An 11,392-nucleotide genomic window follows, 5' to 3' on the forward strand; every position below is an offset into this window, starting at 1 on the left:
CAGTTTGAGAAAAGACGGGGCTTTGTGGGTGAGCGGAATGGTTGCTTCTGGAGTATGGACGTGGGGCGATGGAAGGGAGAAGAGGGACATGAGGTTTTATATCGCGGATGGAGATGAAGTCACAGAAGAGATGGTGGATGGAAAGAGCCTGGATTTCCTTGTTGTTTAGTAGTTACTTGTCATGGTCCTGCCATCCTAGTCCATGCCTGTTGAAGCTCGCCGTCTGCCCAGGCACCAAGATTCTCTTGATTGTGTTTGGCTCTCTGGGGGGGCGGCCTTGCATCACTGTGTCTGTCCATCAAGCCGCTTTCACTTCTGGCTGTGGTAAAACGTCACTCCTTGCGACTATCCTCCGTCCTCAATGCGGTGTATTTACTCCGGGACTCCGAGACGCAACGGCATTAGTTACGTCATTGCTTGATGGGCTGATTACATAGCACACCACTGCGTATCTCTTCACGTGATTCTCGGGCCGACTAAAAGCCGCTTTCGGCTACATGTAATTCCGAAGCCGTATCAGTCATCAATACGGGGCTGGGCGTGGCTTGGCGTTACCCTGCAGCATCGATGTTACCGTATGTATTTGTCACGCTGGGTCGAACGTCCATCCATCCAAACTCGCAAACGACATGCTTCAAGTTCATCGCTGTTGTCGAAGCCAGAGATGGGACTTGACGGTGCTGCCGTGAAAGTTGAGCAGCACTTTCGGTTGTGATGTTGCCGGGAAACTCGTGATTAGCTCCTGGTTTATATTAAGCAACATAGCCTCGTTGCAGGGCCCAGACGCCTGTGGAGTCCGCCATTGGACGCTGTTTTCGGATCAACACCCCAGGGACGCGAGCTTTCCGACGCCCATGAAGGGGAGCGAGCAGCAGACGATCCCTAGTCATGTTCGGCCTTTTCATTTCCTGCAGCGGATCCGGCGAGCGGAGCTTGTGATTTGGCAAACAGCCTTGTCCTCCCCCCCGAATCTGCATGCTGCTGTTCCTAACCGACGCGACAGGGATACGACCGTTTGAAGTCGGCCGTCGAGCTTGATTGGGCTCCTTATCTCGCAGTTCGCGCAATTGAGGCTATGTTGGGATAAGCCATCTTCTGAAACGACACCGAACAGAGGCCCCAGCACACAAAGTAGACACCGTCACTCGTATCTCAATGGATTACGGAGATATATTTCTCTAACTTGTTCTCCTCGAGTAAGTCTGACTCTCCTCTCTCCGCCATCTCTTCATCCTCCCAACCCCCGTTTTGGTTGGGCCTTCTCTCGTGAACGTCGGACCACAATCGTGTCCATGTCCCTCAGAAATCAAACCCTGCCAAACTACGGCTTATTGACCGTTTTTGTTTCCCCCCTTGAAGTGACCCAGGAATGTGCTTGATAAGGAGCGTGTAGCCGCTTCGACTGAATGTTGCCTCGTGTGCTCTTGTTGTCAGCCTTCCGCAAACCCGATACCAAACCGACTATCTCACAGTCTCCGTCGTGAAAAACGCCATGAGGCTATTCCTGTCGGCAAATCTTTTCCTACTTCAAACATGGGCGACAGCATTGGAACCGGCACCCGCTTCTCCGGCTCCATGTCAAAGGGAAAAATTTCTTGGGGATTGTGTTAGTCATGACACTCCGCCCATTCTTGAGCGAAGGCAATCCTGGAGCACTGATGAATTACGCCATAAGATCCCAACGATTACTGCTGCACCTATATCCGCGTTGCCCCATAATCTTGAGCGAGACGAGCATGAGAACATCGACGTTAGGCAACTAGGTCGACCGCGGAAAGGCCCTCGGCCACCCGTGCGAGGAGGGGGCAAAGGATGGGCAAATGGGAAAGGGCAAAGGACCAGGCAAAAAGAATTGAAAAAACCCTCCGACGATGACCCTGACGAGGATCCGCCCGACGAGGACCCCCCAGACGACGACCCCGACGATGACGGGGACGACGAAGATGATATAAAGCCGCCAGCGGTCCCCAACCAACACCTGTGATAGTTGATAAGTTAACCAGCTCGTTGATTAAACTCCCCTCTTCCACTCGAGACGATTCAACTTCGGAAACCGAGCCTACCACGACGCCGAAAGAGTCATCAGTTTCAGACTCCTCGACTGTTTCGGTGACATCAACATCACCAACCTCTCTTTCGACAGCAACGCGCACCACGGCTTCGTCGAGCCGTCGACAATAAAGCCCACAGTCGTCTCGCAGCCCGGGTCCACCATTTCAATGGCAACGACCACAACCCCAACCCCAACGCCTTCTCCGTCCGGCTCTGCCGTGCCAGCTCCCAAAGGTGACGGTATGAACAAGGCAGGAATCGCCGCCGGGTCGGTCTTTGGAGGTTTTGTGGTGATTGCTGTCGCTTTTCTCGCTTTGCTGTACCACAAGCGTTGGCGAAATCATAAACAACAGAAGGAGGACGAGCGAGCAAACCGAAAGTCGCAATATTTAGCAATATCAGTGTCTGATAATGGGGATTCGCAGTCAGAAACTCCAGAGATTGAACCTGACTATCAAGGCGCTGCACAACATTCTCGCGGGTTCGCCTGGGATCCTGATATGTCGTATACTCCAGTTCCGCCATATTCGTCCCCTGAAATCCAGGGCAATTTCCAACCTCATACGCCGGTTATGGCGCATACTACAAATACTCGTTTTTATCCTTCGATGGCCACAAATGACGACGCGAATTTACCATTTAACGCTTCGGCGACTACTAGAAACAACGCCCTCCCGGAGAGTTTGCGAACCCAACAACCAGTATCTATGACCCAGCCAACTACCTCCGACATTTATAGTGCAAGTCGCAGTCACTCCATTGGGCGCAAACCACTGCCTTCAACTGGAATTTTGCCTGCAGCGTTACCCCCTGTCAGCGAATTCTCTTCCAACAATCCGCCAACGCCACCATCTACCGAAACACCGCCAAGCGGGCCCTCTTCGGCAACTCGCAGCACTTATGGTGCCCGTCGAGTCTCACGCAGCAGTGTTTCGTCTCTTAATCAATATTCAAATCACCGCGCTTCTCAATATTCTCCAGTCAGCAGTTTATCACCTGTCGACTCTACTTTGGCAGGTCAATCCTATGACATCATGCAAACTGATTATCGCCTTCCTTCGCAATACAGTTCATCGCAACCACAGCAAGTACCACGGCCTGAGGCTCATGGAGTTCATTTATATCCAGGCACATGACCTATGAATGAAAAGTAGATTGTCCTTTTTTGGAGTAGGAGTTACAGTGCAACCAGCTCTTTTGGGCATCCCGACCTGAACGGGTTCGGCATTATGTTACGATACCATTTTTCTTTTCATCTAGCGCCCATTTGCTATATTTTTAGGATGATTGAGGTGGATTAGGGATATTTCTATGACAGAAATGAAATAATACGGAACCCAGGGCATATAGCCTGGCTTGTTGGCACAATACAGTCTGGGAATGGAAGATATGTTAGCTTGGCAGGCAGATAATGCCCATGCACATGAGAAACCAGTTTATGCGAAATCCATGCCACCCAAATCCCGCCCGAATAGCTCAAGTTCCGCAGCCTGCAGCAAAGTAAAAGAATTCCACATCATCGGATCACCAACCAAAGCTGGAAAAAAAAGACCGGAAAACAACCCCCGCCCCTTAACCCATCCTATGCCGGTAAAACCTCCTATAAAGTTACAGGAGGACAAAACAGAACAAACGGAAAAAAGCCACCCACCCATCTCATGTATGCTGAAAAGGAAAAAAAATTGGATAGTACACCGCAAAGGAACTCAGCTTCTCAGACTCTTCAAACATCTTTCCATCCTCTTTCCGCGTTCCTTTTCTCGAACCAATGACGTTCTAGCGAACTCCCGAATCGCCCGTTTCCCGAGTCTCCCCCTCCAGTCCGTCCATCCAGCCAACTCACCCACAACCACGTCCTTGTTCCACGCAATCTCTTTCCCAACTTGCTCAATTTCCGCGTTCAGCTCGACGATTTTCTGCTCTTGTTCGCGGATCGAACGTTGGCGAGATTCTTCTAGACCGGGAAAATTGAATTTCCGCGGAAGAGAGTTGGACGCGAGGGTGGAGTGGCAGCGAGATAGCGAGCGTGTGGCGGAGTTGAGTTTGGATATGAGCATCCCGGGTCGGGAGAGTGATCCGAGCATTGCGGTCGTCGCGGTGTGCAGAGAAGTTAGGGCTCTCAGGTAATGGGTCAACGCGGAGGAGTCGAGGGATGAGGAGGTATAGCAGGCGGCGAAACGATGAATAGCGTTCGCGTGCGACTGAGGAAGAGCATTTGTAGGTGCTTGTAAAGAAGAAATGGCGTAGGCGCACATGGAAATAGCTTCTGCAAAGTCGGTGGTTGTATTATGTAGTCTGTGTCCACGTCGGATGATACTCTTGGTATTATTACTGACTGCACGCACGGCCTCCTGGGCATGGCCGACGATTTGTTCGACATCGCGGATATCTTCAGCAGTAACAGGCTGGTAATCGTCCGCTATTCTCTCTGCAAGCGCCGTTGCTTTTCGATGTGAGCGCTCGTTTATCGATTCAGTTTGTATCTCCGGCATCAGGAAAAATTCCCAGAGAAGCTCATGGGTTGAAAAGGTCGGATGCGCCAATAGAATTTTTAGAAGCTTGTCTAATCGCTCCTGAATTTCATGAAGCACCGCGCGTGAAGGCTTTGAATATATCTGTAACGGCGAGCGGAATTGCGGAACATCAGGAACATAAGAGGCAGGATGCTCAATCTTCAAAGAGCTGATAAGATTTTCAAAATCGGCCAAACCTCGACGGCAAGTAGTTACGGTGAAACTGATCATCTTTCTAGGGTGCGCTTCCTCCGAGGGAGATGGCGGATTAGGAGCACCAGATTTGATAATGAAACGGATACTGGCATCTTCGACAAATACTGATCGAACAACTGCAGTGATGCGGCCAGAAGAGTCGAAGGGGGATGAGGGCGGGTTGGAAAATAGAATAAGATCGTCTATCCTGTTGCGAACTTCGTCGTCCTTTGCAAGCTCAACCGCCGTCAACCCTCGGGATTCGCGAAGATTGGAATCTACGCGAGGGTCTGCAAAAAGGATCCTAACCAGGTCAACACGACCGTACTTGCTCGCGACCATCAGAGGTGTGAAGCGTTTATCATTAGTAGCATTAGGGTCACAGTCGCATTCGCGCAGAATCCGATGAAGAACTTGAGGGTCGCTGACGATGTGTAGGAGGGTATTACCCTTCACGTCTACATGGTCATCTAGACGCAAAGGCTCTCCATCTCCCTGAGCCTCTTGAGCCATCGTTAACGCTTCATTCAACATGGTATTGTAGTCCGGATGATCGTAGGATCTACACAGCGCAAAGAGAGGGGTTTGACCGTGTTTATCCTTTTGCCTCCAGGGCAGGAGAGAACCGATTCGAGACATCAGCGTTGGGACACTGAACAGATAATGTGCCGCCGTTCTTCCTCTATTATCTCCTTTGGCAAGGTAAGCGGTCAAAACCTGAGGTCCGCTAACTTGAGAGATGAAACCCAAGATAAGCTCCACGATTTCGGAGTGTGCTAATTGCACTGCAGCGCTCAATAGCGTAGTCCCGTCGCTGTTGACATCTTCCAGTATGCTTTCCACAGGATAATATTCTTCCAAGCTTAGTAGGTATCCCAAAGCTTCAGGCTGGCAACCTTCAACAGCCATCATAGGTACTGAGTCCCCCGCTGGATCTTGTGTCTTCGTTAAGACCCCAAGGGATATGTCACCCTCCATGCAACTTGATATCGAGCCAAACGTGGTTGATCGGGAAAGAAACGAAAAGTTGGACGATTCGGACACACTTCCAACGTCCATGGACACCCGTTTGGGAAGACGAGTTTGGGATTTTGGCGGGGAGTTCGACCCCCAGGTCTGGAATGGGAAAACATGCGCTAAACGGGGTGTTTCGGGAACGCGAGGTATATCTATGGGCTCCATTGTAACGTGTGGAGAGATACTGCCGTTGATGTTGGGCTCCTTCAATGTGGCCTGTTCGCCGTCCTCCTTGGAGATAGACGACTGACTTGAGTTGTCCTGCCCTCCGTCGCATAAAATATCTGCAGGCGTAGCATCCTCCTTTTCCGGTTCCAAAATGGCCTTCATCTCAGCAATTCTACCGGACTTGGTAGCTGTCCAGAGTCGACGGTTCTTCGCACTAGCTTTTCTGAGGCCGCCAGAGTCTTTGCGGATATACGTCAAAACTGCCTCGAACGTGCTTATAGCATATCCGGATTCGCCGCTTTCAACATCTTCCATGTAGATAAAATGCTGCATATACGAAAGCCTAGCCTGGAGTTGACGTACTTGCGCTCTGACAATCACCACAAGTAGCAACGAGACCAGAACATCAGCGTTTATGGTTAGAACTGACGGTTCTTTCTCAGACACGTCTCTGCCTTGTGAATCGGATTTATACTCCAAGGTAACCGCTTTGATAGTGGCGAGCAGAATCCTGAGCATCTCTTGTGGACATTTAGCATCAACCATTGTCCGAAACTCGTCAACACCTCTCCCAAGACGGCGAATGAGTTCGTCTTTTCCTTTTCGGCCACATTCGATAGGAATTCCCACCTGAGATACGTCGATACTCTCCATTTGGCGCATCCGGATGTCTAATTCACCATCTTCCGTTTTGTGGCACCCACATATTCGGGGGAAGAGCAGAGACTCGTGAACCTGTTCGGTTACATAGCGTTCGATCAGCCGTTCTACCATGGGACCTGTGAGGTTGGTCGTGGCTCCGAGAAGAGACAACTGTTGCCTATCTACTAGACGGAAAAGGTCAATGGCTGCTGTTACCGCTGTTTCTAACGAACGTCTCATCAAATCCTCGTCGTCTTCAAAGTATTCAGACGAGTTGAATGGGAGCGCCTTGTGATTCGATGGGGAGTTACTCCGAGTGGATGCGGTTTCGTCAAAGCCGGCAGCCCCGTTTTCCGACTTTGTGGACGAGGAGCGCGATGGAGGAGGTGGTAGCGGTTTTCCAAGCTCCTTTCCAAACTCACGGAAAAGACGTTCCAGTCCTGGTTGCATTTGTCGTGCAATCATAGGGAAGTTTGCGAGCAGCTCCCCAAATGACTGTAGTTCTTTTCGTGCAAAGTCAGGGCCGTCATTGTTTTGTTTCCCAGAAAGGCCCGAAAGTCCCAGTGCATTTGTAGGGATTCCAGGCACAACCGCTTGAACAATACCGCTTGGGTCGTAAGAGCCGAGGAGAGGTTTTGAGATGTAATATATTAGCCATGGCTGCGACTCGCTACCGGCAGAGTAGTAGAGGATATCGGAGAGGAGCGTTGCTTGATTCAAATTCTTAAACCCTAAAAGCCTTATTAATTTCCATTTTCCCTCCACAAGAGTTATTACGTCGCGTGCGGTTTGCCATACCTTTGTTGCTATACACAGTCGATTCTCGAATAGCGACTGTGCGTCCATTGGCAGTTGTTATTTGCCTTGCTTTTCCCCTATTTTCTCGCGCGCTAGCCAACGCCTCTTTGGCAGAAATCGAAACCGGTATCCGCAAGACATGGCTCCCCAGGAATTCTTCCGAGTGGACGAGGTCGACGTAAAGAGTGTTAGAGTCTCGGTCGCGAGCGTTGATGAGCGACTCGGTGGTAGGAACAAGCAAGATCTAGGCTAAGGTTTAGTAAAGCAGCTACATATATAGACAAGCAGCTTGAAAATGGACCAACGAACGTGATTTTGAGGCGGAGCGCATTGCGTTGGGAGCACGCTGCGGAAGAAAGCGCGGAGAAAGGGATTTAGAGGGGGCATCCAAACGACATTGGAAGGCCCGGCGGACTTGCCCCGCCGTTCGAGGAGCTTTGGCGGGATCTGTCAAAGCAATATGCCCAATGTCTGGTTTGCTCGCAGGTGAATTTTTGGAGTTCAGGAGGGATTTCAGTCGCCGAACAACAGAACAATATGCTCGCGGTAGAAGTGTATAGGATCGAGCGGACTGAGTGTCTAAGCTGCCTGGTGCAAATGAACCTGATGGAATCTAGGGCAAATAGCTTGCTGGCTTGAGAGAGAGAGACAAAGTGTTGTTGTGCTTCTCAGTCCAACCTGAAGCTGTTCAGGCAGTCGGATTATTTGCGGTTATCGATAAGATATGCACGTGATATGGGATTGCAGTCAACACAGTGAGCTGCCAGTGATCAAGAGATGGGACCGAACACACTGCAGCCTGGACAAAGCCCATGCGGTGGTACTCCATAGTTCTGGAATGTGATTTGCATTGTTCTAGGATTTGAGTCTAATATACAAACATGCACCAACAGGATGGGGCAGCTGGCCGGATCTTCTAGCTTCACTCCCAAGTAGAAAATAGTTAACTCTGTCAGCGCAGAAAATGAGATAAGAGCAGAGTATATTGATTTAGCCCAATCTCCGCACCGTCGGGCTTCTTGTTCCGCCAAATTTCAATCTCGTTGCATCCGTCACCCGCACTACCTTGTCTCGTATCTTCTTGCCCTCGGGGCCCAGGAGGACTTTTGTAAATGCCTCGCGGCCTGGCCCAAACCCTCTCATGACGACTTCCAGCTGTTTGATATCCATCAGGAATCCACGTTCTTGAATCTTCGCCATCATGTATGACGACAGCTGATGTGCTGGATCGAAGCCGCTTCGGTGAGATTTGCGAAATCCAATCGAGCCGCAGCTTATGGACATCATCGGGTCACGATTTGGCCGCGTCAATGTCAGATGTGTGTTGTGCTTGTGGGCGTAAACGTGAAGGTGGTAAGGAGGAGTCATGCGGTACGGGTTTGCCAGCGTCTCGGCAATTCTGGCTCCAATTTCTTCTGTGGTATAGCCATTCGAGCTCGCGGCCGTGTCTTCGGATAGTTTGCCCAACTCTGAAGGGCTTGTTGAAGGCGCACCACCACTAGGTGTGCCGATGTCCCTTGAAGGGGCTGTGGAGGAAAAGGGTCTGAATATCGACGAGAAAGTCGGGGTTTGTTGCGGAGCGAATGGTCTTTTCAAGGCAATTGCAAGCCTCTTGACCACCACGCTGTTCATCGTGTCAGGCAACGGACCGAGTTCTGCTTCACGACAGTCGAAGCTGGAGCTGAGAGCACGCCAACGCGGGGGATTTCAATTGACAGCCGGAAAGGTCTTGAAGGGCCAGGAACCCGGGCTGGAGCGGAGAGAAGAAGACAATGAAACCGATTAAGCAGATACACAACCCTGCTTGCTGAAAAAAGCGCCGTCGTCCAGCGCCAGTGTCCTCGACGTCGATATTTTTTGTTTCTCGCCGGCCGAGTCTTGGCACTCGCGGCAAAAAAAGTCAAAACTGTTGATTCCATCAGATCGTCTTTTTTCCGTCTTCACCACGATCCCCGGCTGTTGAGGCCGCCTGCGAACATTATTCCTGCCTTGTTGCAGCTCGTTATTTGACTACGTTCCTGTTGCTTTGCATTTCATCTATCCGCCAACTTCTCTCTGAATATCCCGTGTACTCGCGTCGCAACAGAGGATGATTGTCGCACGAAAACTATCGTCGCCGGGCACTGGCCGAGCAGTTTTCCATTCAGGCCATTCCCTCCCTTCGAGGATTGCGTCCACGGGGCCTCTAATGCTTCGACGGTCCTTAACCCGGTCGCGACTCTTGAGCCCCGCCTGCTTCGAACGCCCCTCCCCCGATGGCCGCCTCTCACACAGAGCTTTGATCCCCGTAATCTCTCACGCCACTCATTATCAAACCAATTTATTACCGTTTCTACATCCTGCTAAGAGAGGTTTTCGGACGACGAGTGCCTACTGGCAGCAGCAACAGAAATCGGAACAAAGCTCAAAGGCAGAGGAATCATCGAGTGAGGAATCGAAACAGAACGAGCAGAAGAACGATGACGAGAAAGGTGACAAGGGAGAAAAGAAGGAGAAGGAGGCTCCACCTCCACCGCCTCCTCATGGCGACAAAACCCCTTGGCAGGTATTCACAGAGACATTAAGATCAGAGTTCAAAGCCTCAAAAGAATGGAATGAATCGACAAAGGCTCTCGCTTCTTCAGCAAACCAGTTTACTGAAAATGAATCCGTCAGAAAGGCCCGCGCTGCATACCAAGCCGCCTCAGACGCTGCTTCGTCTAAAACTTCATCTGCTTTGAAACAGACAGGAAAGGCGATTGGGCAAGGCGCAGCGTGGACCTGGGACACGTCGGTGGTCAAGGGGCTCAGGAAGGGAGTTTCAGTTACTGGCCAAGGTATCGAAAAGGTTACCAGACCGGTTCGGGATACCAAGGCCTACAAGGAAATGAAAGAGGTCATAGACGACGGTAGCAGCTCTCGATACGGAGGCTGGATTGAAAAAGAAGAACGGCGAAGGCAGAGAGAGCTGAGAGAGTTGAATGATCTTAAAAGGGGCAAAATGCATAAAGTGGAAGCCATGGAAGAAGACCCCAAGTAAGTTACTTTGGCATGTCAATAATGGGATCGTCAAATACTAACCATTCGCCAGCGCCGGTACCAATGTTACCCTCCACAAAGATGCCGCCTGGAAGGAATCTTGGCGTGAATTTAGGGACTCCAGTCGCATTATGCAAAAATATTTCAACCTCAAAAACACCTACAATGAATCCGAAAATCCGTTGATTTCGACTGCGCGCGGTATATCTGATCGAGTGGCTGGTTTCTTCGCTGAAAACGAAACGGCAATGGTCATTAAGAGATTCCGCCAAATGGATCCAAACTTCCAGATTGAACCATTTTTACGTGAGATGAGAGAATATATCCTTCCCGAAGTACTGGATGCATATGTAAAGGGGGACACTGAAACACTCAAACTTTGGCTCTCCGATGCCCAGTTTCACGTGTATGCAGCCCTTGCGAAACAATATACCACGGCTGGTCTAAAATCAGATGGACGAATCCTTGATATTCGCCACGTTGATATCTCCCATGCGCGCATGCTAGAGCCTGGGGACATTCCCGTCTTCATTGTCACCTGTCGAACCCAGGAAGTACATGTTTACCGAAACGCCAAAACGAACGAGCTCGCTGCCGGCATGGAAGACAAAGTGCAATTAGTGACCTATGCCATCGGCGTCACACGGATTCCAGAGGACGTTAACAACCCGGAAACCAGAGGCTGGAGAATGATTGAACTTCAGAAATCTGGCCGAGACTACATATAATAATCAAAATCGCCTTTCGTCCCGATTTTTAAAACAAATAGCGAATGTTGTCCGTCGTGCTCGCGTCCTCTTTCCTTCTGCCCCTTCTTGCATGGCTGGTCCCCAGCCTTGCTTGTTTTAGTAGTTCCCTTGTTACGTCCTGCATAGCCCTGGTTTTTGGAGCTATTTCGTCACTGTACACTATCCGGAGTCTATATAGATCACGATCTGGCGGGAAATGCTTTTTTTTTTATGTCTGGGCGCCTGTGTTTCGCATCTATT

The 11,392-nt window shown here is 50.4% G+C and overlaps 4 protein-coding genes across 4 annotated transcripts; 2 read left to right on the plus strand and 2 right to left on the minus strand.

Moving 5' to 3' along the window:
• Positions 1–1,492: 1,492 nt before the first annotated feature.
• On the plus strand, positions 1,493–3,188 carry UREG_03454 (uncharacterized protein; the record flags this gene model as incomplete). Its single annotated transcript, XM_002543891.1, has 2 exons — positions 1,493–1,980; positions 2,036–3,188. The coding sequence occupies 2 exons, from the start codon at positions 1,493–1,495 to the stop codon at positions 3,186–3,188; spliced, it is 1,641 nt and encodes a 546-aa protein (XP_002543937.1).
• A 570-nt stretch (positions 3,189–3,758) lies between these two features.
• Positions 3,759–7,716, minus strand: UREG_03455 (uncharacterized protein; the record flags this gene model as incomplete). Its single annotated transcript, XM_002543892.1, has 3 exons — positions 3,759–7,318; positions 7,386–7,629; positions 7,687–7,716. The coding sequence occupies 3 exons, from the start codon at positions 7,714–7,716 to the stop codon at positions 3,759–3,761; spliced, it is 3,834 nt and encodes a 1,277-aa protein (XP_002543938.1).
• Positions 7,717–8,375: 659 nt separating this feature from the next.
• UREG_03456 (uncharacterized protein) lies at positions 8,376–9,017 on the minus strand (the record flags this gene model as incomplete). The annotated part of the gene is made up of 1 exon (XM_002543893.1): positions 8,376–9,017. The coding sequence occupies one exon, from the start codon at positions 9,015–9,017 to the stop codon at positions 8,376–8,378; it is 642 nt and encodes a 213-aa protein (XP_002543939.1).
• Positions 9,018–9,573: 556 nt separating this feature from the next.
• UREG_03457 (mitochondrial import inner membrane translocase subunit TIM44) lies at positions 9,574–11,131 on the plus strand (the record flags this gene model as incomplete). Its single annotated transcript, XM_002543894.1, has 2 exons — positions 9,574–10,400; positions 10,456–11,131. 2 exons carry the CDS (start codon positions 9,574–9,576, stop codon positions 11,129–11,131), a joined length of 1,503 nt encoding a protein of 500 aa, XP_002543940.1.
• Positions 11,132–11,392: the final 261 nt, after the last annotated feature.

This window comes from Uncinocarpus reesii, genomic scaffold (genome assembly GCF_000003515.1).
Source record: "Uncinocarpus reesii 1704 scaffold_2 genomic scaffold, whole genome shotgun sequence".
Taxonomy (NCBI): Eukaryota; Fungi; Ascomycota; class Eurotiomycetes; order Onygenales; family Onygenaceae; genus Uncinocarpus; species Uncinocarpus reesii.